This window comes from Lobosporangium transversale, assembly GCF_002105155.1.
Source record: "Lobosporangium transversale strain NRRL 3116 chromosome Unknown BCR41scaffold_33, whole genome shotgun sequence".
Classification (NCBI taxonomy): Eukaryota; Fungi; Mortierellomycota; class Mortierellomycetes; order Mortierellales; family Mortierellaceae; genus Lobosporangium; species Lobosporangium transversale.
In genome coordinates, this window is record NW_019029011.1 from 324,596 (window position 1) to 349,407 (window position 24,812).

Consider the following 24,812-nt stretch of genomic DNA (forward strand, 5'->3'; position numbering starts at 1 on the left):
CTGCCCTCCTGCCATGTTTGACATAGAGAGGTCAGCTTACAATAGTATTTTTGAATTGAGAGGCTCTTAGCCAACCAATGGCCTAGAAATATATCAAATTCGAAATTTGTACAAAAATGTACAATTATCGAGATTCCACTGTATATATGTAGTTGCCGTTCGGTATACTTTATCATGCTTCCCCTCTCCCCTAGCAAGGTTAACTCAATATAAAAAAGACAAACGATCCCCCCTAGTCCTCTCTCTCTCTTTTTTTTTCTTCATCGCCTCAGATCTTATCCCGCCCTCTCTACCCATTTCCTCTCCCATTCAGCTCTCTTTCCATCCTTTCATCAACATGGGTTTCCGTTGGACCTCACCCTTAGCCCAGGTCATTGCCGTGGGCTTCATCTGCTTTTGTTGCCCTGGAATGTTCAATGCATTGAATTCTCTTAATGGTGGTGGTCAGGTCGATACCAAAGTTGGACAGAATGCCAATGTCGCTCTTTACACTTGCTTCGCCATCTTTGGTCTTCTCTCTGGTGCCATCCACAACAAACTGGGACCCAAGTGGACTATCCTCATTGGTTGTTCAGCTTATATTCTCTATGTAGGATCTCTCCTATGCTACAACCACACCTTGAATGGCGCTTTTACCATCACCGCCGGTGGTATTCTCGGAATCGGTGCTGGTATGCTTTGGACTGCTCAAGGAGCCATCATGATGGCCTATCCACGTGAGCAGGATAAGGGTAAATACATTGGCTACTTCTGGGCCATTTTCAACTCCGGCGCCGTCTTGGGATCCGTCATCGCTTTCGCTATCAACTACAACGTTACCGAGGTCAAGTCTCTTGCTGACTCCGTTTACATCACTTTCTTGGTCATCATGAGCGTAAGTTATTTCTGTGGGCTATACATCCGTATCTTCTAGTCTCAATTTCTTGATAAGTCATTGTATTAAATAGTGAACATCTCTACTTCTCTTCATTTGTAACAACTTTTAGGCCGGAGCCCTCATCGCTCTGTCTCTGGCTCCTCCAACCGCTGTCACTCATTCTAACGGTGACAAAATCCAAATTCAAAAGTTCCCTACCTGGACCGGTGAGGTTATTGCTGTCCTCAAGCTCTTCCTTGACTGGCGCATGATTGCCCTTATCCCCATGTTTTTGTCCTCCAACTGGTTCTACTCGTACCAATTCTCGACTGTCAACGGATACTATTTCTCAACCCGTACTCAGTCCTTGAACAACATCTTCTACTGGCTCTCTCAGATCGGAGGCTCTTGGACTTTTGCTCGTGTCCTCGATTACCAGGGTGTCAACCGCAGGACACGTTCCTTCTGGGGTCTTGGGATCGTCACGATATGCTTTGTTTCCACCTGGGTTGGAGGCATCTTCTTCCAAAAGACATACAAACTCGGAGACCCAAAGCCTGGTGTTGACTTTAAGATCGGTGCTGATTACATTGGTCCCCTTTTCTTGTATATTTTCTATGGTCTGAACGATGCTGCATGGCAGACTTACTGCTACTGGTTGATGGGTGCTCTCTCTAACGACGTCGCCGTCTTGTCCCGTTATGCTGGTTTTTACAAGTGCATCCAGTCCTCAGGCGGAGCCATCGCCTGGCGTATCAATGCCCTTGAGATATCCTTCATGACTGAATTGATTATTTGCTTTTCGCTTTTGGTTCTTTCCTTGCCTGGGGCGTTGTTCCTGTCTACGCGCATTAAGGACAGTTCGGATGATGGCGTTACCAATGACAAAGAAAGGGTTGTGGTCGACCAAAAGCACGATTATGACACCAAGACTGAACTTGCAGCCTAAAAGCAACCCAAAAAAAAAAAAAAAAAAAAAAAAAAAATACCAGCCTGAGTAAAGTCGCTCATTGTACAATAGTTTATCTATCATTCTTGTTCTCATGAATAAAATAATAGTAGTTTCCATTTTGCCACAAATCTGTTTCTCTTTTCATCTTATGGACGCTCCGCAGGTTAAGAAAGGTGAGCCTTTCATAGTCTCTGCATGCTTATTCCAAGAGCAGCCAGTGTTCAAGTGTTAATACATTTTTTAGATGGGATTAGCAATATAGCGTATCAAGCGCTTACTCTTTTTTTTTATTCAGCAATAGAGTCTTGACACCGGATCAAGAGTCTTTCGACATTTGGAAGAACCAAGAGGGCATGTCTGGAGAAAGTGATAATTTTTGGACAATGGGCGAACGTACAGTAACATGCGGATCATGAGCAGATCTTCTGAGGTAGAATGTACTCAGAGTCAGATCAAATATACGATATGTATTTTCGTCATTGGTGGTGAGTTTCTATTAATAGACACATTGAAGTTTCAGAATATTACAGTACTTCAACCCATTTTTTCATATCTGTGATTGTGATTGTATTATTATTTAGGCACACGGCGAATTGAAGCTGCTAATGGGCAAGGCTGTAATTCGATATTTCATTGAGCAAGATCGTATGGTTTCACCTCTGAATCATGACCTCAAATCATATGCGATGAGCGCTGGCAATGGATTGGACCTGAAGGTGAACAAGTTGAAGAATCAAGCTGCTGATCTCTCACAACAATACGGCCGGTTACTCGACAAATTTGTCAAGGCCCCAGTATCAATCCCTGTCAAAGGGGGCTCTCTCGATTTTTTGAGCACCGTTACTGTTCCCATGCAGATTCATGAACTGGAGCCAGACATCCAAGATCAAGATTATTACTCCAAGAAGGCAAACCACGTAAAAGAACAAGACCCTCGCTCGGTGCATGTCTTGGTTTGGAAAGAAAACCTGATTGTGACATTAGATCAGAAACAGTTCCCCAAGCCCCATGCTGGCAAAGTCATGAAGAGCATTTTGGATCAAATTGGAGGCAGTAAAGGAGAAGGACAGCCTCAGCTTCCCCGAGGAAGGATGATGAGTGATGATGCGGTTGGAAAGTTGGTTTAGTTTTGCGCACAAAGCAAGTGTACAGAAGATCAATTCCAAGAAAATAAAAAAATATGATTTATGGAATCACACTGACAAAAGGCATTTCTTTATAAACTTTTATTTTTATTGTACAAAAGAGTATTGCCTGCGAGAGACATGAAAAAGGTTGGATGTAGAATATATGCAACAAGAAGGGGAATTATGAATGCGTATGATAGAGATCGACTTGTCCTTGCCATTCCTGACTTAGCAGTTGCCACGGAGTTCCTGTTCACGCTCAATGGCCTCGAAAAGAGCCTTGAAGTTTCCAGCACCAAAGCCCTCGTGGCCGCGACGTTGAATAATTTCGATAAAGACAGTAGGGCGGTCCTGGACAGGTTTGGTGAAAATTTGAAGAAGGTAACCAGACTCGTCATAGTCGACTAAGATATCAAGCTTCTGGATGGTATCCAAGTCCTCGGCAATCTTGGTAGAAGATCCCTGAAGACGGAGACGCAAGTTCTCATAGTACGAAGAAGGGACGGACAAGAACTCCATACCGCGAGCACGGAGGTTGGAGACAGCCTGAATGACATTGTTTGTGTTGAGGGCAATGTGCTGGACACCAGCACCGCCGTAATACTCGCAGTACTCTGTGATCTGGGATTTCTTCTTACCCGCAGCAGGCTCGTTGATGGGCATTTTGACCTTCTCGGTGGCATCAGCCATGACAATGGAGCGAAGGGCCGAGTACTCGGTGTGGATCTGTGAGTCATCAACGGACCAGAAGCGGTGGAAACCCAACTGTTGCTCGTACATCTCACAAGCCTTGAGCATCTCACCGTCGGGCTGATTACCAACGCAGTGGTCAATGTAGTTGAGACCAATGACGGGGAGGATATCTTCAAGAGGGTCGTGGGTGCGAGGCTTAACGTATCCAGGCAAGAAAATGCCATTGTAACCGTTGCGCTGAACAAAAGTGTGCTCTGTGTCGCCATAGGTGGCAATGGTGGCCATCCAAACAGAGCCGTGCTCATCCTTTTCCTCGAAAGGAGCACGAATCGATTTAGCGCCCTTCTCAATAGCGCGGTTGTAGATGGCGTGGACATCATCGACTGTGAAGGCAACATCCTTAACACCATCACCGTGGAGAGCGAGATGATCAGAGAAGACCTTGTTATTGGGGTTCAAAGGGGACTGGAAGACGAAAACAATGTCGTCCTGCTTGACAACGTGCGAACAGACATCACGGTGACCGGTCTCCAGACCACGGTAAGCAATCTCCTTGAAACCAAAGCGGGTGGTATAGAATGAGGCAGCCTGCTTGGCGTTTCCTACCCAAAAGACAACGTGATCAAAACCTTCGTAGTTTCCAACCTATTGTGAGAGTGAACGGAAGAGGCTGTGTTAATTGTCTGAGGTATACTAGTTTGGGATATATTATTTTGAAGTGGTGTAAATGGGCAGTGTGCTTTCGATACTGTGGTCGCTTTACATCGGTGAGAGGGGGAAGCAGAAAAAAATGCAAGACAAAAGACAAAGGACAGTTACCTTGGCAGCCATGATTATTTGTGTAGATGTGTGTTAATTGGTTGAGGAGAAAGCTTTTGTGTGTGTTGGGGAGAGAATAGAGAACTGTGGATGAAGAATGAAGAAAAAAAATTGAGAGAATCTGGGAAAGTTGGGCTTCTTTATACGTTGGATGGACGTCTGTGCCCAAAGCTTGAATAAGATCCTTAAGTGCTCACCCAAAAAAAAAAAAAAAAATGCACATGCACAATCCAGAAATGTATTATTATTCATATAAAACATGGTCACGGTCACTGCACCCCGCTCTTTCGCCGCACAACCTTGTTTTGTTCATTGTTGAACATGTATTCTAATACATCCACCTTTTGTGGGGGAAACTCCATTCAGAACTAAGCTAGTCAGCTCCACGTTTCAATCATGAGAACTTATTACACACTGTCTTTCATTTTAATCATATAGACGACTTGGTCATACCTGTTGCCACATTTAGAATGTCATGCCTGCAATTGTGTAATAAATGAGCCATTGCATTCATAAGGATTGCATCCCCATGCAATTCCTTCCTTCCTTCCTTCAGCATCTAGCTGTTTCGACTTCTCATCACCTTGTTGATCGTCTGCTCCCTCCGGAGATGAATCCCGAGTATTACAAAAATTGCCTTTGTCGGCATTTTTGTTCCCAGCCCAGCCCAGCCCAGTTTAGTCTAGCCAACTTTCTTTATTACGCTGAACTTGAACCAGTAAGAATGGCCATCATTTTGTTACATCGTAGTGTGACACAGCGCCAAATAAGGTTTATGCCCTTGCTTCATTGCACATCCATCCCCACATTACGTATAATAAGCCCCTGAAGGATTTTTTGTGACTGTGCACTCGTTTAATTCTCCCACGAGTTGAGAGGCAGAAAGAACATCCGGAAACAAATAAATAAACAAATTACGCCTATTCCCTCTTTATGTTAAAGAAGAGAGAACGCTAGAGAATGTTTTTCTTTTTTCTTCCATTCGGTTCTTTTATAACATTTATTACTGTTATTCAACATGACAGTATGGTTGAATATCAATACTAAGTGTCTTGAATAGGGATCTGGCTCGGTCCTCTAAATGACCATCGTCTCGAATAATAGTCACCACCTGTCCTTTCTTACCCATTCGACCTGTGCGTCCTGCCATGTGCACATAACTCGACGGTGCTGACGGCAGTCCTACAATGAACACATGCGACACACCTGGCAAATCCAGACCTCGAGCATTGCTCTCATGTGCAATATAAATACCTTTCGATAGTTTTTGGCCACTCTGAACAATAGTACCCAACTCTAACTTCTGCTCCTTCTGTTGCTGATGGTGATCAAAAGCGCTCCCAATCTGTTTAACATTGATGCCAAAGTCATGTTCTAGTCGAAAAGCCAATTGATTGAGACTGAATGATGTACAAAAGAACACACATGCGGTATCAACTTTGTCTAACATACAGGCCATAGCCACAGCCTCCAACATCCGATCATCATCATCGTTAAACTTCTCAACCGCTGTTGCCCCCTCTAGCTCCGGCGCAGCCCCATGTACCCGTAGTTGACATTCTTCCCAGCTCTTTTCCTTGTCTCGGCCTTTTTCTTTATCCTTACCCCGGTCATTACCATACATAGATTCTCTCCCGGCTTTCTGCCAGGCTTGATCTGTTTCTTCCCAGTCAATTTCCTGCATATCATCCTTCTTTACAGCTACGGATTCAAACTCTTCCGCATGAGTAACCTTCTCATATTTCCAACGTGAGAAATCAGATGCCAATCGAATGTTCCTGACAGATGTGGGTCCGACAACAAGGCAATGCTGCTTGATTCCCATAGGCAATATCACGCTTTTAGTGGTATCGACCCATTTATGATCATGTACCCAATTATTAGTTTCTAACCAGTGCCGCATTGGTCGATTCATAGTCGCAGATGCTGCAATGACTTGTATTCTGTCAGTGACACTATCTCCAGACTTGTTGTCATAACGTCCTGCCTCTCGAGCTGATCTCATGATTTCCCGTACAGCCAACTCCGCAGGTTTTGGGTGGCGATCCCGGTTGAAAATCTCCTTCTGACTAGCAAATCGTTTTGGAAGGCGGATTAAATGATCGACTTCATCCAAAACTAGTGTCTCAACCATAGACAAGTCAAGAATACCTTGTTGAATTAAATCCCAGAGCCGTACTGGAGTGGCAATGAGTACATGAGGTAGTGTCCTAACCAATCTCTGGATCTGCTCATCCTTTTTCTGGTGTACTGCGGATTTTGCTGATGATTGCGCGATTAGTTGTTTTAATGGGAGCCGATGAGCGTGTTGATGATGTTTATTCGTATACAGAGTCTCATACTTATCGAGCATGGATTCTCGGCCATTGTCCAGAGACGCCATAGACGGTGTATAGATAGTTTGGATCAATCCATCGAATTGCTGATCCGTTAATGTCGGCAACAGTGAGCGTGTCCAAGCTTCAAGCTGAAAGGCTAATTCCTGGTTTGGCACGATAATCACAGATGTGATGCCTGGTCGGCTCTCACCTAGGGGCGCAACGCCAACTCGTCGACGAGGTTTGCTAAGCAATGCAAGAAGTATGCCAAATGTCTTTCCTGATCCAGTTGTGTCCCTGATCAAGACATCCCTGCCCTCAAGGATCGGAGGAATAAATGTGTTCTGCAATACTGTGGGTTCCTCAATATCCATTGTGCTTTTAAGATTGGATACCAAGGGAGGATAAATGCCTAGTGACTTTTTTTTTTTTTTTTTTTTTTTTTTTTTGAGAATAAAATTGATCCGTTCACTTGGTGCCCTCAAAAAAAAGGGCATCGACTTTTTTTTTTGGAAAGAATACGGAAGAGTTCTATGTTTATTACTTACTTCAAAGGTATTCTGATGAAGGTAATGACGACAACTATATATTGTCGAAGATACAGGTGTCGATTGGACTCGAACGCCAAGTGAATTCATAGTAGCGAGGTGTAGTAACGCTCTTGTAGCAGATCTTTGACCTACAACATTGCATGTCGCTACGCTTGACAGGGTTGAATGGAAGGGGTTATGGTTGCACCATGACCTTGTGTATGCTCGCCTAAACATTTATGAATTTCAGGGTAATGTTTGCAGATGTGAATAGGAAGGTGAGTAAATAAATTAAAGATTACTTTTTCTCCTCTCCCGCTGTAGCGTTGGTGTGGCTTGTTTTTTTTTTTTTCTTTTTTTTAAATAGCACTTCTTTAAGGTCTATCAGACCTGCCTTCATCGTTTTTTTTGTCTACCGGATTTCACTACGATGGCTGATACTGAAATGACAGAGGCTACGCCTATAACAACAGCACCAGCATCAGTAACAGAACAATCACAGCAACCAGGACCGACAGAAAACACACCTGCATCAAATCCATCATTATACATCAAGAACCTTAATGAAAAGATCAAGCTCGATGGTACTTCCTCTCTTATCATTAGCAACGGAATCTTTTCTGTTTCTCTATTGAAGGAATATATCATATGAATACTATGTTACTCAACCAATTTTTAAATATTATGGTTCATGCTAGTTCTGAAGAAGTCTTTGAAAACTATTTTTGGTCAATATGGTGAAGTCTTGAACATCGTAGCACACTCTAATATCAGGATGCGTGGTCAGGCGTTTGTTATTTTTGAGAACGAGGATGCGGCTACAAAGGCCCTTTCAGAAGTTCAATCATTCCCGCTCTATGGGAAACCAATGGTACATTTTGTTTAAAAAAAAAAAAAACTAATATGACAAATCTGATCAATTGTACGATCGGATCAGTTTGCCTTTGTTTATTTCACTTTTTTCTGATTCGCTAATTTTATTACATACCACTCATCGTTATCTATCTTAGGTCATTCAATTCGCGAAGACAAAGTCTGATATTCATGCCAAGCGAGATGGTAATTATGAGGAGCACTACAAGCAGCGCATGGCCAGAAAAGGTATGATGAATATCAAAATTATTCATCTCCTATCACATTTATGGCAACTTTTCAAAGCAGAAGATGCAACTTTATGGTGAAAATAACTCAGATTATCTTACGTTTTCTCTCTTTGTCTCTTTTTCGTATCACTGTAACAAATAGAAAAATTTGCGAACGAATTCAAGCCAAGAAGGAGACAAGCAATGCTACTGGCAAAACAACAACAGAAAGCATTGGAGCAGCAGAGAATCCTGGAAGAACAACAACAATTGCTACTTCAACAACAAATGGTACAGCAAGCGCAATATGCACAACAGCATGGCGGAGTACTACCAGGAGCTGCAGCAGGAGCTGTGCCTATGATTCCAGATGAATATCTACCAAGGAACAGTATTTTGTTCTTGCAAAACTTACCTCACGACATTGCAGAGTCCCAGCTGGTCTCACTCTTCCAACAATACCCAGGCTTCAAGGAAGTTCGCACAGTCCCTGGAAAGTCTGGCATTGCTTTTGTGGAATATGATAACGAATACTACTCTGCAGCCGCAAAGACCGCATTGGCTGACTACCAGATCGATCCAGAACACAAGATGAAGGTTACTTTTGCTAGGAAATAGTTTATTTAACCTTTGTTTTCTATCTGAAACCAATACAAACAACAAAAAGCACGTTTGGATTGAATTTACTATAGCATATAAATATTACTTCTTTATAAGAAATGAATAATGTACAAATGAAAATTTAAACACAATCTAAAGTAAGAGGGGTACCCTGATTAATCTATTTTTCTCAAGATTGTATCTCAACAAGTTCAAGATCCAACACCCATATTAGCAACTAGTGGTGATGCGACTGACGTCGATGCGACACGATATCCTGGTAGCACATGTCCTGTTAACAGTTTAGCTTGATACCAACTAAACTCAGACAAGGTAGTACGAGCAACTGCCTTACCCTGGAAAGATGTACTCGTGGCACTGGTAGTCATTATTTGTACATAATCACCCAGCTTAATAGGTACTCGACCTGCTGTCCTACTTTGAGCCGCCGGAGTTGATGATGATTCGATCGAAGGTAAGATCAAGTCATCATCAAAAACAACCTTGTATCCTCCATCTGCACGACCCACCCAACGACTCTTATCTCGTTTGCTGCGTCCCTCAACCAACACACATTCTCCCGCGGAAAGCCCAACTCTAGCGCGGAGCCGGTTCTCGGCCCCCTTGTGGAAAATTTTGATGATATCCTGAAGTCTTCGGAGTTTGACATCCTCAGGAACATCGTCTTGGAGCCGACGAGCTGCGTGAGTAGGAGTGCGCAAGGAGTAAGCAAACATATATGCCATTTCGAATTCAACTCGTCTCATCAGATCCATTGTGTCTTCATGGTCAGTCTCAGTCTCGCCACAAAACCCAGTAATAAAATCAGACGACAATGCCACGCCTGGAACAATAGATCGAATGCTGTCTACAAGTTCAAGATAAGCTTCTCGTGAATAGCCTCTGCGCATCCTCGACAGAACTTCTGTTGAACCTGATTGAGCTGGCATATGAATTTGAGAGCAGATGTTGGGCCTTGATGCCATTAGATGAAGCAATGCTTCAGGGAAATCTTTTGGATGAGGAGAAGTGAAACGGATACGCATCTATAAGGAAAAAAAAAAAAAAATAGCAATAATGGATCAGCAATTTGACTAGTTATGTACATCAGTGACGTAGAAAATTGCTATCCAAATATTCACGTACCTCAGGATCAACCAAGGACACACGATCAAGCAACTCTGTAAATCGCATCCCACCATCTTTTCGCTTGTAAATGGTCTTGAAACCGGCATTGCTGAGTTCTGATCCGACTCCTATAGTCATACTCACACCATCTTCGCTTGTATCACGATAAGAATTGACGTTCTGTCCAAGAAGTGTCACCTCTTTGATTCCTTGGTCACTGAGCTGTCTCACCTCCTGAAGAATCGAATCTACTGCGCGACTTCGTTCATTGCCCCGTGTAAAAGGGACAACACAGAAAGAGCACATGTTGTTGCATCCACGCATGATGGAAAGATGAGCTGAAAAGCTTTCTGGAGCTATCCTGACAGGAACAATATCAGCATAAGTTTCGTCCGCTGAGAGCATAACGTTCGCCACGCCCTGTTGTGTGGTCTCGGAAATCGAAAGTAGATGAGGAATCGACCGATATGCGTCAGGACCGCACACCAGATCGACCATTTTGTCCGAGTCCAACAATTTGTCTTTAAGTCGCTCCGCCATGCACTATCATGCATCACGTAGAGAAGGAAAAAAAAAAAAAAAAAAAAAAAAAGGTCATAAGAATCGGCTGTATGACTGTATTTATACTGCTACTAAGGATTGTAACTCTGGTCAAGAACAAAATATATACTTACGCCTAATACACCCACTAAGGGTGCTTTATCTTTTGTTGCACGCAATTTCACCCGTTTAAGTTCTGTCAGACGGTTCCAGATACGAGATTCCGCATTCTCTCGGATAGCACAGGTGACAAGGAATACAATATCTGCCTCGGACTGATCGGCCGCTTTGACATATCCAGCGCTGTTCATGATTGACATCAATATCTCAGTATCATTGACGTTCATTTGGCAACCATAGACCTCAACAAAATATTTGGCTCCTTCGCCAAGCTTGCGTCCCTGCATAGAGAGATATGGCACATTCTCTGCAGAGACGTCGGCTTTCGGCGTGTTGGAATCATGTGCTTTGATGGAGGATGAGTTCAAGAAATCTTGCAAAGAAGGGCCTCGATTACCAAAAATGAGATGTTGCTTCTTTTGTGCGACTTTGGTAGAGGGCGCCTTGGTTTTGACATCGCTAGAACTGGGACTGAAGTCGGTATTGGAAGATTTTCCAGGAATCACATTGGTAGTAGTAGCTAGGGTACGACTGTTAGTTAAAGCAACCGCCCATGGAATGGCACGCTTAGAAGCTCGTGTGGAGGTAGACAGTAGTGAGGATTGTAGCCGCATGTGTGTCTACTTTCTGTTGTTATTATTTACTTCTGTTTGTAATGAGCGTCTGGGTGTTCCTTGAATGGATGGCTCGGAGAATGTGGAAGCAGACAATAGATAGAACAAGGGGACGAGCATTTTTTTTTTTTTTTTTCGGACGTGGGACTGCTAAAAGAACAATACTAGTGGCTTACGAAAAAGAAGCATATTTATTTTTTATTTTCTAGTTCTGGTTGTTGCCGAACAACTAAACTGAAATGTCATCTACAGCTCGTGCGCCTCCACCACCACTCAAGCTTGAGGTCTTGGAAATCCAACCTTTGACAAATGCAGAGACCGTCTCAATTCTACATAACTTTCTCTCCAATGGCACAGCAATCCATTCTGCTCCTACCAGCATCGCCCACCAAGTCACTCAAGTATATGAAAAGCTGCGCCTAGAATCTAAACGCCACTAAAAAGACAGGAAGAGGAACGGAAAGACCCATACGACAGTTAGTTTTTTTTTTTTTTTTTTCTTTTTTTTCTCGTAATTAAAGCGTTTAAAAAGAACTTGTCTTTTAAGCGGATCTCGACATCAATGAGGATATGCTTAACAAATTAATCAATTGAAAAATATTTATAGGCATTTATCTTTTTAATATCTTAGGATCTTGCAGTAGTCCGCACCATCATTGCTTTTGCACCATTGTATACTAGACACTATTAAAGGGACTCTGCTTTTATTTTTAACCTCTTGAAATGAAATGTCGGACCAGGAGATTTAGTTATTCGTTGAATACATTTATTTATTAATTTGGTCTTGAAGCATCCAATTTAATGAAGAAAAAAAAAAAAAAAAAAAAAAAAAGCAAATACTGCGGGTATCATCCAAAAGTATGAAACAAAAGAATTGGTTGCAAATGAGATGAAAGAAGGATATGAAGAGTTTCTGGTGTATATGGATGGGTGTTTCTAAATGCTTTTTTTTATGCCCCTCCTGTCACACCTGGTCGAAGGTGGGCACCTTGTTTTGCGGCCATCCAAGTGATGAATGCGCAAGTGAGGATGTAGCCTGAGAACTTGAAGAATGCTGAGCGTGAGATCTGAGCCTCCTCCTCTGGAGTCCTGAATGAAGAGAAGATACGACGTAGATTAGGAAGTGGCATGGCTGGGTCTAATGCTTTTTAAGTTGTCAAGGCAGACATTAAACGAAAAGGAAAAAGAAATTTTGAAATGCAAATCACAAATTACTAATTAGTCAGGTGATAGTTTATTATTTTTATTTATTTACTTTTTTTTTTTTTTTTTTTTTTTTTTTCCTCTCTTCTTGGTTCATTTGGCAAAACAACTCATCAACACAAGAGGTTATTCACAATGGCGCAGAAGGTTATTAAAAAGTCAAACGTTACTAAAGACTCTATCAAGAAGCAGAACACAGGCGTCCTCAGAAAAGGAGGTTAGTTCGTTGGCTATTTCCTCAACCTGGAGCTCTGTGCATTCCATTTCACTTAGTCAAAAGATACTAATAAGGGAGGCCTGCTTTTTTTATGTCAACGACGTCTTTTACTGAAATAATCAAGCCAGGTCTTACGCGCCCAAGAGCAATGTTTTGATTAAGCAGAAAAGCACTCAGAAAGTAGGCACAATGATAAACATAGTTTTTTTGTTTGTTTGTTGTTTTTGTGATGATTATTTAACTGGATTTCTGTCAATAATATATTTTCTTTTTGTAGAAACTGACTGCTCAGATCAATAAGAACATTGAGACCGTTATGGCCACACGGGCGGGTGCAACAGGAAAGCTGACCATCATGAAAAGTTTAGCTGATGCAGGATTGGCTGCTGAACGTAAGGCTGGAGGCAAAACAAAGGCTGGAGGTATGCCCAAAACTTCGACCGGAAAACCCGCCTCCAAAGCTCTCCCTACCAAAGCAAAGGCCAAAACTACCTCCAAAAAGTAACACTTGCTATAGCGTCATATTTATCAAAATTTTGAGAACAATAACTGGGGAAACATCATGACCTGTGACGTACATAAAAAAAACATATACCCTCTTCTAGTTCTCTCACTCATCGCGCCTCTGGATATACGGCAACTGTAGACATTTAGTTTTTGGGAGAAAAAAAAGTTGCGCTTTAACTTTTTCGCTGAGGCTTCTGATGCTCAACATACCGCATAGAGTTATTTATCTGCCTCTCTCTACAAATACATGACAATATAACAAACTACTGTAGATCCAACCTTGATTGTACATTACTATTATTTAATTGCCTCCAATGTATATATATATCGGTGTTGATGATATGTCTCTCAGATTTTTTGCAGATGTCCGCATATCCCAATGCGTTTCTTATGTACTCCATTAATACTTTTTCATTATTATTATTATTTATTTATTTATTTATTTAATCATTTAAAAAATGATTATTGCACAAAGAGTGATTGCCTTAAGCGAAATATAAAGCTCAAACACTAAATTAACGTAATATTAATGTGAATAAGGGAGGACCTATTTCTTCTGGTTAGGATTGATACCACGGTAACGGTACGATCGCAAACGAAGACTGGAGAGAATGACACTGACGCTAGATGCAGCCATAGCTAAACCAGCCCAAGTTGGCCCAATCACTGCAGATCGGTTCCAAGGAACAAGAACACCTGCTGCAATAGGAATCATCACCACGTTGTACATAAAGGCCCACATGAAGTTGATCTGGATACGACGAACAGTAGTCTTGGCTAGGTCGCGCATAACCAACAGATCAGTCAAAGTATCATGCAATAAAACGATCGACGCCGCCTCAATAGCAATATCCGTCGCAGAACCAACAGAGATGCCCAAGTTGGATTGAGCCAGAGCTGGCGAATCGTTGATACCATCCCCAACCATGGCTACGATTGCTGGGCGCAGTTGGCGATAGGTATCATCACTGCCTGCCATTGCTTGAGATTGTATAGGCGAGAGCTCAACGGATGGGTTCGACGATTGATGATGCTGAGACTTGAACAGTTTAGACCACTTGGATGTCGAAATCGAGCGACCTGTTTGCTGGAGCTGCCTCACCTTTGCAGCCTTGTCTTCTGGAAGGACGCCTGCAATTACTTTGTTGATACCGAGTTGACGCGCAATGGCCTGTGCAGTGACTGGATGGTCGCCAGTCAACATCCAAGTCTCAATGCCCTGGGACTCTAAGCCAGCAATGACCTCTGCAGCCTCTGGACGCGCCGTGTCAGCCACAGCCACTTGGGCAATGATCAAGGGAACATTGACGGTACCCAATTTAGTTGTATAGTTGCAATCAATGCACACACATAGCTCACACTTGCAAGTAGCATCAGTACCTTGGCTGGCGATGGTAGCAGCGTCAGTCGAGACGCGATCGGTCAAAACTTCGCTTGGGCCGCTGTTGTTCGCGGCAGGACTGATAGCGCAGAGAACTACAGACTTGCCTTCTGACTGCCAGCGACCCAGTTCAGCCCTACGATCGTCTGAAGCCACCTGAGTAGGATAATGTGCACCGTTCTCTTTCATCCATTTTTCATTGCCGATCAAGACGTTCAAGGCGCGGAATTGGCCATAACCATCTAAGGTAAGGTTATCTCCCAAAGTCACTGTGGCAGAAAGGCCGCGTCCAGGGACCTCACGAGTGTGGGAAACCTTGACATGGTTGAACTGCTTCTGCAGCGTGCGAGACTCATTCTCTTGATCTTCGTCTTCATCTGATGCATCCTCGATCGGAACGGCCGCTTGTTGATCAGAGCTCTTGTATAGCATCTCAGCAGCGCCTTTAGCAACAGCCAACGCGACAGGATGGTTGCTTCCGGCCTCAACCTTGCCTAGAATCTCGAGAATCATGCTTGACTGGGTCCTATCGGCTGTAGGGACTATCCAGGAGTCGGTCATTTTAGGTTTACCGGTGGTCAGAGTTCCAGTCTTGTCAAATACGACAATATCTAGTCTCTTGGCCATTTCCAGTGCGAATCCACCGCCTTTGACGAGAATACCATACTTGGCTGCTATTCCGGTACCAACCATGACCGCTGTAGGAGAGGCGAGTCCAAGAGCGCAGGGACAGGCAATTACAAGGACTGCAACGGCATACAAAGTAGCGTAGATCCAATAACTCTCGCCTTCAGGGATCCAACCATCTGGAATAGCCCCAAGACTACCTGCAATCGCCCATCCAGCAAAGGTGAGAAGAGCCAATACAATGACGATAGGGACAAAAACACCAGAAATTTTGTCACCAAGGGCTTCGATAGGTGCCTTAGGACTAGCTTGAGCATCTTGAACGAGTTGAATAATCCTAGAGAGAGTAGTATCCTTGCCAACCTTGGTAGCTTTGACCTGAATGACTGAAGAAAGATTGATCGATGCACTGATGAGCTTGCTTTTGCGCTCAGTCTTCTGGATAGGGAGCGATTCACCAGTGATCATAGCCTCGTCAACCATCGTATTCCCTTTCCAGAGGATCCCATCGCAAGGAATACGGCCACCAGCATTTACTAGAAGGATATCGCCAACTTGAATCAAGGCCGCAGGAATCTCTTCTAAAGATTCATCTGCCTTGACAAGGGTAGCGGTCTCGGGTTGGAGATCCATAAGCTTGGTGATAGTCTCGGCAGTTTTTCCCTTGGCCATGGCTTCAAGCCACTTACCCAAGTTAATGAAAGTGACCAAAAAGACCGCGGTTTCGAAAAAGTCAACACCAGTGCTAGACATACCCATGCTCATGCCATCGCCAGAGTGATGCTTGTTGCCTCCTTTGGCCATGGCCGCGATAATGCTTCCCAAGCTGGCAAAGTACGCGACGCTTGTTCCCAGAGATACTAAAGTTTCCATGTTAGCAGTGCGGGTATAGCGGAGAGCACGGTAGGCTTTCTTATAGAACGGTTGTGCGAGCCAAAATTGGACAGGTGTAGCCAGGATAAACATGATAATATCTTGGATTCTGAGTCCTGAGATGACTTCTCTCATCAAGCTAACGCGAACAGAGTTTGACTTTGGGAGCATCATCATCATGACCATAGCGATGATAAACATCGGAACCGCAAAGACTAGTGAGAGCAGAAGACGTCGGCGGAGAAGGAGCTCCTCGCGCTTAATCTTTTCTTGAAGACCGTCCCTCCTTGTAACAGCATCATCCTCTGCTAATGCAACATCAAACCCAGTATCCTCAACTGCGCTTATCAAGTCGCGTACTCCAATCACAGTTGGGTCGTGCACGATCACACCCGATTTTGCCAGCAAGTTTACCTGAACAGAACGGATGCCTTGTAGACTACCGAGAGAAGCTATGTGGTTGGAAAGTTATGTGAGCTTTTTATTTTTTTAAAAAAATAGTGATATTGTTCCTTGGAAATAATATCGAAAATGGATTCAAGAGTAGGAACTTACATTCAATAGCACTGACACAACTTGCACAGGTCATCCCAGAAATGTCCAAACGAGTGGTTGCGAAGGATGGAGCACCAGTATCCTCCTTGGTATTAGTAAAAATAGTTTGATCATCGTCTAAGACCTTTTCAATCTTGATATTGTCTGTCTCGAACCCGAGTTCACGAATCTTGTCTGAAATGGCACTGTTGGCCATAAGGTTGGAAGGTTGGTCATGTGGGACTTGGTACTCGAACTGAGCTTGTCCGGTGGCGAGCGAGACTTTGACTGACAGTGGAATGACTCTTTGGAGAGACTTGAGAAGGGATTCAACCTTGGAACTGCAGGAAATGCAAAACATGCCCGAGATATGAAGAGACACCTTGTATGTACTTGTAGTATTGGATTTTGAAATTGGGATAGACGGGGAGTCGAGGTATTTGCAGGCAGTGACGTCGTACCCCGCATTTTCAATAGTTTCTGTGATCAATGTGAGTGGACAGAGATCGGGCGATGCTGTCAACGTAGCCGAGCCAACAAGCAGGTTGACTGCAACAGAATCTTTTTGAACACTAGGGAGTTGTTTGAGAGCAGTCTCGATGGCCTTGACACAGCTTGCGCATGTCATACCTTGAATGGAGATCGTGGCTTTGGCCAACCTAGTAGTAGATGATTCTGTGACGATCTGCATCTTTGGATTGGTGTTGGCTTTAGATTAACTGTGTGAGATCTAATAAAATTAGTGGCTGAGTGTGTAAGGTTGAAGGCAGGAAGTAATAAGAGGTTGTTAACCGGATACTGGAGAAAAAAAAAAAGAAAAAAAAAGGGTAATTGAAGAAAGATTTATATATGATGCGATGTTACGCACGGATCAGGAGATAAACAAAAAATAAAAGAAAATAAAAGCTGATTCATTCCACGAGGTATTTTGAGAATGTAGTAAAATCTCATTCCACAATTGTCTCATTCAATGTAACATCTTGGACAAACGCAAAGACGGTCATTTCAGATAATCTGATTGGTTTATTTATTACCTCTTTACTCAGCAATGCTGTTTGTTACACAACTTGCCTGCTCCAAATTTGATTGCCACTAAAAGCGGCGCACATTTTATTGGCCACGGTATTGCCCTGATTTAATTTTTTTGGTAAGATCAGATCCTATTCCATTCTACTGCATCTATCACATCCATTACATCCATCTCATCGATCAGCCCCACTAATTTCATTACATGCATTCAATCTTGTGTTGATTATACTTCAATCTCAAAAAAAAAAAAAAAAAAAAATGACACCAGAATCCACTGCATCTATTTCCATCTCTCCCACCCAGGTCCCTGTTGGCCTGCTCACTTGCCAACATACCCCATATCTCCGGTCTTTTACTACTTCCGTACTCTCTTGTTCTGAGAAGCCCAACAAGCAAAAGCTCTATGAAGTGCAGCTACAAGATACTAGTAATGTCATTAGCCATATCCATCTTCTTGGATCTTCCTATCAACAACATTTTTTTTTACTCTGTTATTAATCGAAGAAAACCTCTCGTTTGTGTACATGGCTATTGAAATACCTTCGACTCTCTTCCATGCATACATTCAGTCCTCTTTCCAGAAGGCGGTGGCCAACCTTGCGATTACGGCACAATCAATGAAGATATTGAAGTCAAGAGCGTGCAACGTGTTGGAACCAGTCATGTCCATCATACTACTGCGCCTATCGAGAAAGGTACTGAAGCTAGACTCGAAGTCGATTGGAAGAGACGATTTGACCATATGCAGCAACATTCCGGTCAACATCTGGTCAGTGCTCTGTTCGAGCAGCCTGAATACGGCTGTAATACTGTGGCATGGTAAAAAAAAGCTTTTTTGTTTACTATTTTGATCGAGTCGTAAAAAAAAATTGACATACAGAACAAACCCAATGCGCCAAAGACTATATCTTATCTGCCTGCTTATTTATTTATCGACATTGTTTTAATTAAACATTTTGCCTTGATTGCCATAGGGGTATGAATGCCACAAGGTGCCACGTTGAGCTTGACAAAACGCCAACTTTGGAACAAATCCAGGAGGTTGAAGAACGACTGAACCTTTACATTCGGCGTGACTATCCCATTCACATCACTTTTACAGATGAAAGGCCACCCACCTTACCAAAGGGTAAGTTTTTTTTTTTTATTTTTTTTTTTTTTTATATATAATAAAAAAACTACATATACATTATATTGCATCGAATACTTCTATAGCTAATATGTATCCTGCCACATTCTTCATTAGACTATGTGGGACCAAACGGTGTGTTCCGGGTGGCGGAAATTATGGAAGATTTGGACGTCATTGCTGCGGAGCAAAACCCTCATATAGTCAAAGAACAGGAACAGGAGGGAGCATTCTCTAAAACTAAGAAACGTAACCTTGTCCGTCTAGACTACAACCCTTGTTGCGGAACACATGTCAAATCACTCAAGGACCTGCAATGTATCAAAATTCTTCACCAGGAAAAGATCCGTGGTGCCAATTGTCGCCTATTCTTTGTCGTAGGTCAACGTGCTCTCGCTCTCTTACAGGAGACCTACCAGCTCACTCGAGACTTGGCAGGCGTTCTCTCTGCGCCAGGCGGACCCGAGACTTACGTTGATACTGTAGTCAGGACACAGAAACAAAGTCGTGATGGATTTAAATTGGTTAAGAGCCTGTTCAAGGAGATTGCTGGTTACTTAATTCGAGACTGGATCCAGGAACTCAATGAAAAGAGTCCTGTCGCTGCTGATGTTGACGGCTCATCATTCGCACCTGCACATTTGATCAAATACCATCGTGAGGATGCTGATATGGATTTTCTAATCCTTTTGGCCTCCCTTCTCAAAGACAATGACCTGATCAAGGGCCAGCGCATTTTTATTTTCTCAGCAGGTGAAAAGAAGGAAGGAGGACCTATGCTCATTACTGGCCAGAACGAAGAGCTGGTGAAAAGAATCGCCGCAGAAGTCAGTAAATTTGTTGAGGTCAAAGGTGGTGGAAAGGGAAGATGGCAGGGTAAGAGCAAGTCCTGGAAGGGTTTGGAGGCTGCTCATGCTGCCGCAGTAAATATGATTCGCAACGAAACTGCTTAATAAATTTTTCGTCATTTGTCAATAACATCAAGGACTTTGAGAATATATTTCTATGTATTTTATATTGATTTGTATCTAACGAGTCAGCTCTACTAATAAGGAAAAAAGGGCAAAAGGCAAAAAAGAGAATAGGGTAGGATGATCAAGTGATATCCTTAAAACTTCATTGCACGTTCAATGCCTTCGGCGCAACGGATCATGTCGGGGACGTGGAACTTTTCGAAAATTAAAGGGAAAGGAGTATCATAGGAGCAGAGTCTTTGAATGGGGGCTTCCAGACGCAAAAAGCATCTATTGATTTATTGGTTGGGAGATTAAAATATGTAAAGACGAAGAACAGCGCTGTTAGATTTAGATTGCCATTGCATGTCAATTAAGATGATAATATTTACTAAATCTTTTTTTTACCTCTCCATAACAGTTGTGGCGATTTCGGCGGCAAAGCCTTGTGTCTTGGGAGCCTCGTGAGCAATTAGGAGACGTCCTGTTTTGTTAACAGAGTTGCAGACAGTCTCTACATCCCATGGCAAAATCGAACGGAGATCGATCAATTCAACAGACAGACCTGGCATCTTCTTCTGAGCAAGCTGGATGGCATTTTCAAGAACATAGAGCTGAGCTCCCCATCCAACAACAGTCAAGTCCTTGCCCTGAGTTAGAATCTCTGCCTTGCCCAATGGTAGCTCATAGTCACCTACTGGAACCATTTCAACTACATTTTTTTTTTAAACAAAGAACAAGAGTTTATGCGGATTAGAACTATATTCTAATTAATGTATGAGAATAGAGCTGTTCTTTTCTCCTTTCTTTTTTTTTTATAGTTGTTTTTTTTACCTGCGGCACGGTAAAGGATCTTGGGCTCCATGAAAATGACAGGGTTACGATCGCGGACTGATGCAAGAAGTAAGCCCTTAGCCTGGATGGGACTGCGAGGGATCACAACTTTAAGACCAGGAGTGTGAGCAAAGTATGCTTCAGGGCTCTGAGAGTGGTAATGACCACCGTGTCCAACTGCACCACAGGGCGTACGGATGCACAACCCACCAACGTCGAACTCTCCACCAGAGCGGTAGCGATACTTAGCAGCTTCATTTACCAACTTGGTAATACAAATAAAACAAACAAAGCAACCACATTAAAAAGTTAAAACATTTGTACTTAGCTATCAAGGGGAGAACTGCAGCCATATAACCACGTTCGCTTACCTGGTCAAAGGCAGGGAAGATATAATCAGCAAACTGGATCTCAGCAATGGCGGTCGAACCCATAGCAGCCATACCGATACCAAAACCAGCAATACCCTGTTCAGACAGAGGAGTATTAAAAACCCTGTCGCGGCCTGAGTGGTTCGTTCCCATGGATGAGGCAACAGAAGATATACATTTATAAGTCCATGAATCGCAAGAGCCATTTGGGTAAATGTCGAGAATGAACTAATAAACTGAGAGAAAAACATACCAAACATTTCTGCTAAGCCCATGGTGCAACGGAACACACCGCCAAAGGCCACATCTTCTCCAAAGACGCAGGCAGTGTCATCAGTAGCCAAAGCAATGCTCATGGCATCATTAATAGCCTGGAACGTATTCATTTTCTTGGTTTCCCCTTTTTTTTTTTTTTAAAAAAAAAAAAAAAAAAAAAAAAGAAAAGAAATGAAAAGCTATGTGTTAGTTCAAGGAGAGTAAGTTGAAATAAAATATTGTAGCCAGTATATCATACCATTGGCGACGCCAGCCAGCTCTGGATTCCTAAGAGCCTCGTGGTGTGTATTCCTGATGAATTTGGAATTGGCAACTCCAGGCATAAATCCTTCTGGAGGTGGAGGCGAGTTGGTAGCAGCATATTGGCTCTTTAATGCAGTGTGAAAGTGCTAATAATTGATTTGAAGTGATGTGTAAGAATATTGTCATGATTGCAACTTCAGCTGATGAAAAAAAGATGGTAGGTTTCTCATTGCTTTCATACCTTGATAGGCACCTGTTGTTTCAACATACTCCTAGAAACTGAAGCGAGTGAGGCGGCCAAATAGGACGTTCTCAAAGTAGCGATAGACATGATGAATTGCAAGTGACAATATTAAGAGTGGGGTGGTGTGGGGTGGTGTGGTGTGGTGTAGACAGTAAGCGTGAATGTGTATGTGAATACGAATATGAGAGTGTAAAAGTATAAAATGCAAATGAGAAATGTAAAGTGAGATGAGGATGAGGAGGTAGCCAGGATGTAGAGTGGAGATGATGTAGAGTGGAGAAACAAGGCAGAGGAGAAAGAGTAAAAGGGGGAGGGTGGGAAGAAAATAGACACACAGGCGGGCCTTCAATTGAGGAGCGTGGGAAGAAATATGCAAATAGGCAGAGACGGAAGAATCCTTTCCTCTTGGAATTAACTGTGGAAGAAACAGAACCCTTAAAAAACCCTAAAAGTCAGCTGATGTGCTAAGCATTGGGCTCCTGTATAAACAATACAAAACAAACAAACAAAAAAGCTGCTCCAAATATCATTTATACCTGCGCTTGCTTGTGGCCCTGGCGCTAGTACTGGTACTTTTCCTTGCACCCTTTTTGCTACACGCACTCAAACTACTGACCCCAAGTACTCATGCCTGTCAACCAGGTGAACGTAGACGCCTTTTGCTTCATGATCTATCCTCAAACGGCATTCATAATAATTTGTGCAGCAAGCATGTCGCAATGAGGGCGGTTCAGGCAGCTCGGTACGGCCGACGAAATTGCGGCAGATAGTGTGCTTTTTTGAGCTACAGCGCAAAATCGTCCAAGGAAGCGTGCCTAACAGTAAACGGTAAACAATGCTAGTATAGTTATTTTTATATATAGTTGGTATGAGAAAAGAGCTATATGGATGGCTGATCGACAGTTTCCCTATCGTTACTATAGCTGCTGCTAGCAAACATCTTCGTGGCGAAACGGGCATTTCTATCGACTGTTGCATCAATGATATTGTATTAACTATTTTGGGGTTACTTCGGTATCATCAGCGTGCTCTATACGTTGAAATTGATACTCGCCATAGCGATAGGATTAAAGAAGCTTCCTACATTATAGACCGTGTCACTACAGCTTCATTTCACTTAACAGGATTCCTTCTTGGGATTGGAAAGCTCGAAGAGACCGGTGTTGGCAAAGGCAAAAACCATGCAATCAATGCACCTCTAAAAAAGGAATAGGTAATTGACCCTATCAAAATATATTTGAGCCTACAAGTCTGTGGACTCTTTACGACAAATCAAATTATCGAACATAGCATGTAGTGTTATCTTTCAGGGGAAGTAGCCTTACGGATTGAAACAGATTTCTAGGTCGTTGATAAGGCCAGATGCCTCTACGCTTCGATTATAGGGCGTACCAACCGCGTGGTTTATGTCAATGATTGTTGTCGACAGATACACCATATGCAATGTGGCCAGAGTGTGAACCTTAAAAATAGCTGTGCTATTAAACGAGCTTCTGCCTGAAATACTTCCTTTCAATGCGTACTTTGGGTGCTTTGGACCTGAGTATCTTTTGCGTGTATCTGTCAACAAGTTAGAAATTTTCGCAATCGAAATTTTCGTCAAGGATTTACATTACCTAAGAATGAGCTCGATAGGGCTTGACATGTTTTGAAAAATGTCAAAGCAGCATTTTCATGAATATGCTAGTGCACAAGCTCTTACTGATGGAATGGACCAAACTCAAGCTGTAACTGTTGCCCTCTTTTATATCAAAGGCGTACAGTTACTTTTATCTGTTTACTTTTTTTTTGTTTTTTTTCTAGTGATAATGGTGATGGAAGATGCAGAAGAGTGTACTCCGTAGTGAGAGAGGACATCGGTAACCAAAGGAATAGGAGAGATCACATTGAAATGAGTTTAATATAGAGATATTGATTGAAGTGATAGTATAATATCTCGGCTCTTTTGCATCTTGAAAAGTAGAAGCATCTTTCCCGCGGTATGAAAGAGGATGCCATTCTCCCTGTGGCATGTTTGACGTAGAAAAATAAAAAAGGAAATTCGAGTTGACTGCAGCATCAAATTTGTAAAAATATTCTGCTCTTCTTACTTCGTTCTCTTACTGCATGTTCAAAACGAACCAGACCGAGATAAAAACTGCATGAACAGAGCTATCTTAATAATAAACAGCATCCCCAGCTCTATAATCGATATCGTCACTCTTGAGTTCAATATGACCATTTATTGGTAATCAGGTCACTTTTACAATTATGAGAGTTCTCCCTAGAAAATGCTAGAACTCCTCTCTATGGTCAGTTTCTTCAAAGTTCCTGTGCTTTTATTATTACTATCGCTGCTTTATCTCCTGAACGCTCATTCACACGAATATGAAGCCAATTGCTCGACCCAAGGCCAGAGAAGCTACTGCTCTCCTCAAGCAAGGTCTTTCCATCTGACAGGTTGGCGAAAGACTCGGAATCCCTCATACTTCTGTGGCGAATATCCGTCTAAACGCGGCAGAAGATATCGTAAAAAAGCCAGCGGGCCGTCCAAGGAAGGTTGGAGACGAGATAGCTCAGCATCTTAAGCTAGGGCTCAAGCGTGGTCTTTTCAGGTCTTCTATTGATGCTCAAAAGGAAGCGAACAAGCTACTTCCAAGCCCTATATCAAGTTCCACCATCAGGAGATGCCTCAGGGGGACTGGTATGAAGGCAATAAAGGCTGTCAAGAGGCCTTTCCTCGAGAAGTAACACATAAGAAAGCGCCTCCAGTTCACTCGCATATACCAAGAATGGGCTGTAGAGGACTGGAAGGCTGTCGTTTGACCAGATGAACCCAAAATGGATTGTACTTGCTCGGATGGGGTAAACTTGGTATGGGATGACCAAGAAGGAGCCATCAATGAGCGAACTGTTTGCGGAACAGTGAAGTTTGGTGACGGAGGGGCCATGATATTGGTCTACATGAATTGGGCGGACCCAGTCGAATCTGTAGAATTGAGGGAATCATGAACTCAAAGAAGCACACCACGA

At 42.8% G+C, this 24,812-nt stretch overlaps 12 protein-coding genes across 12 annotated transcripts; 6 read left to right on the top strand and 6 right to left on the bottom strand.

The window, feature by feature from the left end:
• The first annotated feature begins 267 nt into the window (after positions 1–267).
• On the top strand, positions 268–1,812 carry BCR41DRAFT_325445 (major facilitator superfamily domain-containing protein). The gene is made up of 2 exons (XM_022021582.1): positions 268–874; positions 987–1,812. Exons 1-2 carry the CDS (start codon positions 338–340, stop codon positions 1,803–1,805), a joined length of 1,356 nt encoding a protein of 451 aa, XP_021878995.1. The 5' UTR covers positions 268–337; the 3' UTR covers positions 1,806–1,812.
• A 191-nt stretch (positions 1,813–2,003) lies between these two features.
• On the top strand, positions 2,004–2,935 carry BCR41DRAFT_372754 (hypothetical protein; the record flags this gene model as incomplete). The annotated part of the gene is made up of 3 exons (XM_022026716.1): positions 2,004–2,035; positions 2,104–2,206; positions 2,390–2,935. The coding sequence occupies 3 exons, from the start codon at positions 2,004–2,006 to the stop codon at positions 2,933–2,935; spliced, it is 681 nt and encodes a 226-aa protein (XP_021878996.1).
• An 81-nt stretch (positions 2,936–3,016) lies between these two features.
• Positions 3,017–4,544, bottom strand: BCR41DRAFT_358382 (Glyoxalase/Bleomycin resistance protein/Dihydroxybiphenyl dioxygenase). Its single transcript, XM_022025033.1, has 2 exons — positions 4,448–4,544; positions 3,017–4,273 (listed from the first exon to the last, which is right to left on the bottom strand). The coding sequence occupies exons 1-2, from the start codon at positions 4,457–4,459 to the stop codon at positions 3,164–3,166; spliced, it is 1,122 nt and encodes a 373-aa protein (XP_021878997.1). The 5' UTR covers positions 4,460–4,544; the 3' UTR covers positions 3,017–3,163.
• Positions 4,545–5,430: 886 nt separating this feature from the next.
• On the bottom strand, positions 5,431–7,564 carry BCR41DRAFT_388241 (P-loop containing nucleoside triphosphate hydrolase protein). The gene is made up of 2 exons (XM_022027981.1): positions 7,314–7,564; positions 5,431–7,184 (listed from the first exon to the last, which is right to left on the bottom strand). Exons 1-2 carry the CDS (start codon positions 7,530–7,532, stop codon positions 5,457–5,459), a joined length of 1,947 nt encoding a protein of 648 aa, XP_021878998.1. The 5' UTR covers positions 7,533–7,564; the 3' UTR covers positions 5,431–5,456.
• Positions 7,565–7,676: 112 nt separating this feature from the next.
• On the top strand, positions 7,677–9,114 carry BCR41DRAFT_325451 (hypothetical protein). The gene is made up of 4 exons (XM_022021583.1): positions 7,677–7,879; positions 7,994–8,166; positions 8,306–8,396; positions 8,541–9,114. Exons 1-4 carry the CDS (start codon positions 7,726–7,728, stop codon positions 8,993–8,995), a joined length of 873 nt encoding a protein of 290 aa, XP_021878999.1. The 5' UTR covers positions 7,677–7,725; the 3' UTR covers positions 8,996–9,114.
• Positions 9,115–9,144: 30 nt separating this feature from the next.
• On the bottom strand, positions 9,145–11,465 carry BCR41DRAFT_339247 (hypothetical protein). Its single transcript, XM_022022151.1, has 3 exons — positions 10,780–11,465; positions 10,124–10,648; positions 9,145–10,023 (listed from the first exon to the last, which is right to left on the bottom strand). Exons 1-3 carry the CDS (start codon positions 11,377–11,379, stop codon positions 9,190–9,192), a joined length of 1,959 nt encoding a protein of 652 aa, XP_021879000.1. The 5' UTR covers positions 11,380–11,465; the 3' UTR covers positions 9,145–9,189.
• Positions 11,466–12,217: 752 nt separating this feature from the next.
• BCR41DRAFT_358388 (hypothetical protein) lies at positions 12,218–12,546 on the bottom strand. The gene has a single exon (XM_022025034.1). It carries the CDS (start codon positions 12,507–12,509, stop codon positions 12,330–12,332), a length of 180 nt encoding a protein of 59 aa, XP_021879001.1. The 5' UTR covers positions 12,510–12,546; the 3' UTR covers positions 12,218–12,329.
• A 134-nt stretch (positions 12,547–12,680) lies between these two features.
• BCR41DRAFT_358389 (hypothetical protein) lies at positions 12,681–13,596 on the top strand. Its single transcript, XM_022025035.1, has 3 exons — positions 12,681–12,799; positions 12,924–12,979; positions 13,077–13,596. Exons 1-3 carry the CDS (start codon positions 12,718–12,720, stop codon positions 13,302–13,304), a joined length of 366 nt encoding a protein of 121 aa, XP_021879002.1. The 5' UTR covers positions 12,681–12,717; the 3' UTR covers positions 13,305–13,596.
• A 179-nt stretch (positions 13,597–13,775) lies between these two features.
• BCR41DRAFT_424077 (E1-E2 ATPase-domain-containing protein) lies at positions 13,776–17,509 on the bottom strand. Its single transcript, XM_022030368.1, has 2 exons — positions 16,743–17,509; positions 13,776–16,639 (listed from the first exon to the last, which is right to left on the bottom strand). The coding sequence occupies exons 1-2, from the start codon at positions 17,410–17,412 to the stop codon at positions 13,854–13,856; spliced, it is 3,456 nt and encodes a 1,151-aa protein (XP_021879003.1). The 5' UTR covers positions 17,413–17,509; the 3' UTR covers positions 13,776–13,853.
• A 479-nt stretch (positions 17,510–17,988) lies between these two features.
• Positions 17,989–19,843, top strand: BCR41DRAFT_325458 (hypothetical protein). The gene is made up of 4 exons (XM_022021584.1): positions 17,989–18,177; positions 18,320–18,569; positions 18,725–18,879; positions 18,997–19,843. Exons 1-4 carry the CDS (start codon positions 18,009–18,011, stop codon positions 19,830–19,832), a joined length of 1,410 nt encoding a protein of 469 aa, XP_021879004.1. The 5' UTR covers positions 17,989–18,008; the 3' UTR covers positions 19,833–19,843.
• A 144-nt stretch (positions 19,844–19,987) lies between these two features.
• On the bottom strand, positions 19,988–21,887 carry BCR41DRAFT_378455 (Thiamin diphosphate-binding protein; the record flags this gene model as incomplete). Its single annotated transcript, XM_022027161.1, has 7 exons — positions 19,988–20,123; positions 20,241–20,544; positions 20,667–20,931; positions 21,038–21,171; positions 21,291–21,437; positions 21,552–21,681; positions 21,798–21,887. The coding sequence occupies 7 exons, from the start codon at positions 21,885–21,887 to the stop codon at positions 19,988–19,990; spliced, it is 1,206 nt and encodes a 401-aa protein (XP_021879005.1).
• An 883-nt stretch (positions 21,888–22,770) lies between these two features.
• On the top strand, positions 22,771–23,007 carry BCR41DRAFT_295493 (hypothetical protein; the record flags this gene model as incomplete). The annotated part of the gene is made up of 1 exon (XM_022020418.1): positions 22,771–23,007. A coding segment is annotated over one exon (237 nt), but the record flags the coding sequence as incomplete, so codon positions are not given.
• Between the last annotated feature and the right edge of the window lie 1,805 nt (positions 23,008–24,812).

Coding starts and splice junctions, on each gene's coding strand:
- BCR41DRAFT_325445 (XM_022021582.1), top strand. CDS start 338: ATGGGTTTCCGTTGGACCTCACCCTTAGCCCAGGTCATTGCCGTGGGC. Junction 875..986: donor CTTTCTTGGTCATCATGAGC/GTAAGTTATTTC, acceptor AACAACTTTTAG/GCCGGAGCCCTCATCGCTCT.
- BCR41DRAFT_388241 (XM_022027981.1), bottom strand. CDS start 7,532: ATGTTTAGGCGAGCATACACAAGGTCATGGTGCAACCATAACCCCTTC. Junction 7,185..7,313: donor TTCATCAGAATACCTTTGAA/GTAAGTAATAAA, acceptor AAAAAAAAAAAG/TCACTAGGCATTTATCCTCC.
- BCR41DRAFT_325451 (XM_022021583.1), top strand. CDS start 7,726: ATGGCTGATACTGAAATGACAGAGGCTACGCCTATAACAACAGCACCA. Junction 7,880..7,993: donor TGAAAAGATCAAGCTCGATG/GTACTTCCTCTC, acceptor GGTTCATGCTAG/TTCTGAAGAAGTCTTTGAAA. Junction 8,397..8,540: donor GCAGCGCATGGCCAGAAAAG/GTATGATGAATA, acceptor TGTAACAAATAG/AAAAATTTGCGAACGAATTC.
- BCR41DRAFT_339247 (XM_022022151.1), bottom strand. CDS start 11,379: ATGCGGCTACAATCCTCACTACTGTCTACCTCCACACGAGCTTCTAAG. Junction 10,649..10,779: donor CCTTAGTGGGTGTATTAGGC/GTAAGTATATAT, acceptor GATGCATGATAG/TGCATGGCGGAGCGACTTAA. Junction 10,024..10,123: donor TGTCCTTGGTTGATCCTGAG/GTACGTGAATAT, acceptor TTTTCCTTATAG/ATGCGTATCCGTTTCACTTC.
- BCR41DRAFT_358388 (XM_022025034.1), bottom strand. CDS start 12,509: ATGCCACTTCCTAATCTACGTCGTATCTTCTCTTCATTCAGGACTCCA.
- BCR41DRAFT_358389 (XM_022025035.1), top strand. CDS start 12,718: ATGGCGCAGAAGGTTATTAAAAAGTCAAACGTTACTAAAGACTCTATC. Junction 12,800..12,923: donor AGGCGTCCTCAGAAAAGGAG/GTTAGTTCGTTG, acceptor GAAATAATCAAG/CCAGGTCTTACGCGCCCAAG. Junction 12,980..13,076: donor AGCAGAAAAGCACTCAGAAA/GTAGGCACAATG, acceptor TTCTTTTTGTAG/AAACTGACTGCTCAGATCAA.
- BCR41DRAFT_424077 (XM_022030368.1), bottom strand. CDS start 17,412: ATGCAGATCGTCACAGAATCATCTACTACTAGGTTGGCCAAAGCCACG. Junction 16,640..16,742: donor TTGTGTCAGTGCTATTGAAT/GTAAGTTCCTAC, acceptor CCAACCACATAG/CTTCTCTCGGTAGTCTACAA.
- BCR41DRAFT_325458 (XM_022021584.1), top strand. CDS start 18,009: ATGACACCAGAATCCACTGCATCTATTTCCATCTCTCCCACCCAGGTC. Junction 18,178..18,319: donor AGTGCAGCTACAAGATACTA/GTAATGTCATTA, acceptor GCATACATTCAG/TCCTCTTTCCAGAAGGCGGT. Junction 18,570..18,724: donor GGCTGTAATACTGTGGCATG/GTAAAAAAAAGC, acceptor TGATTGCCATAG/GGGTATGAATGCCACAAGGT.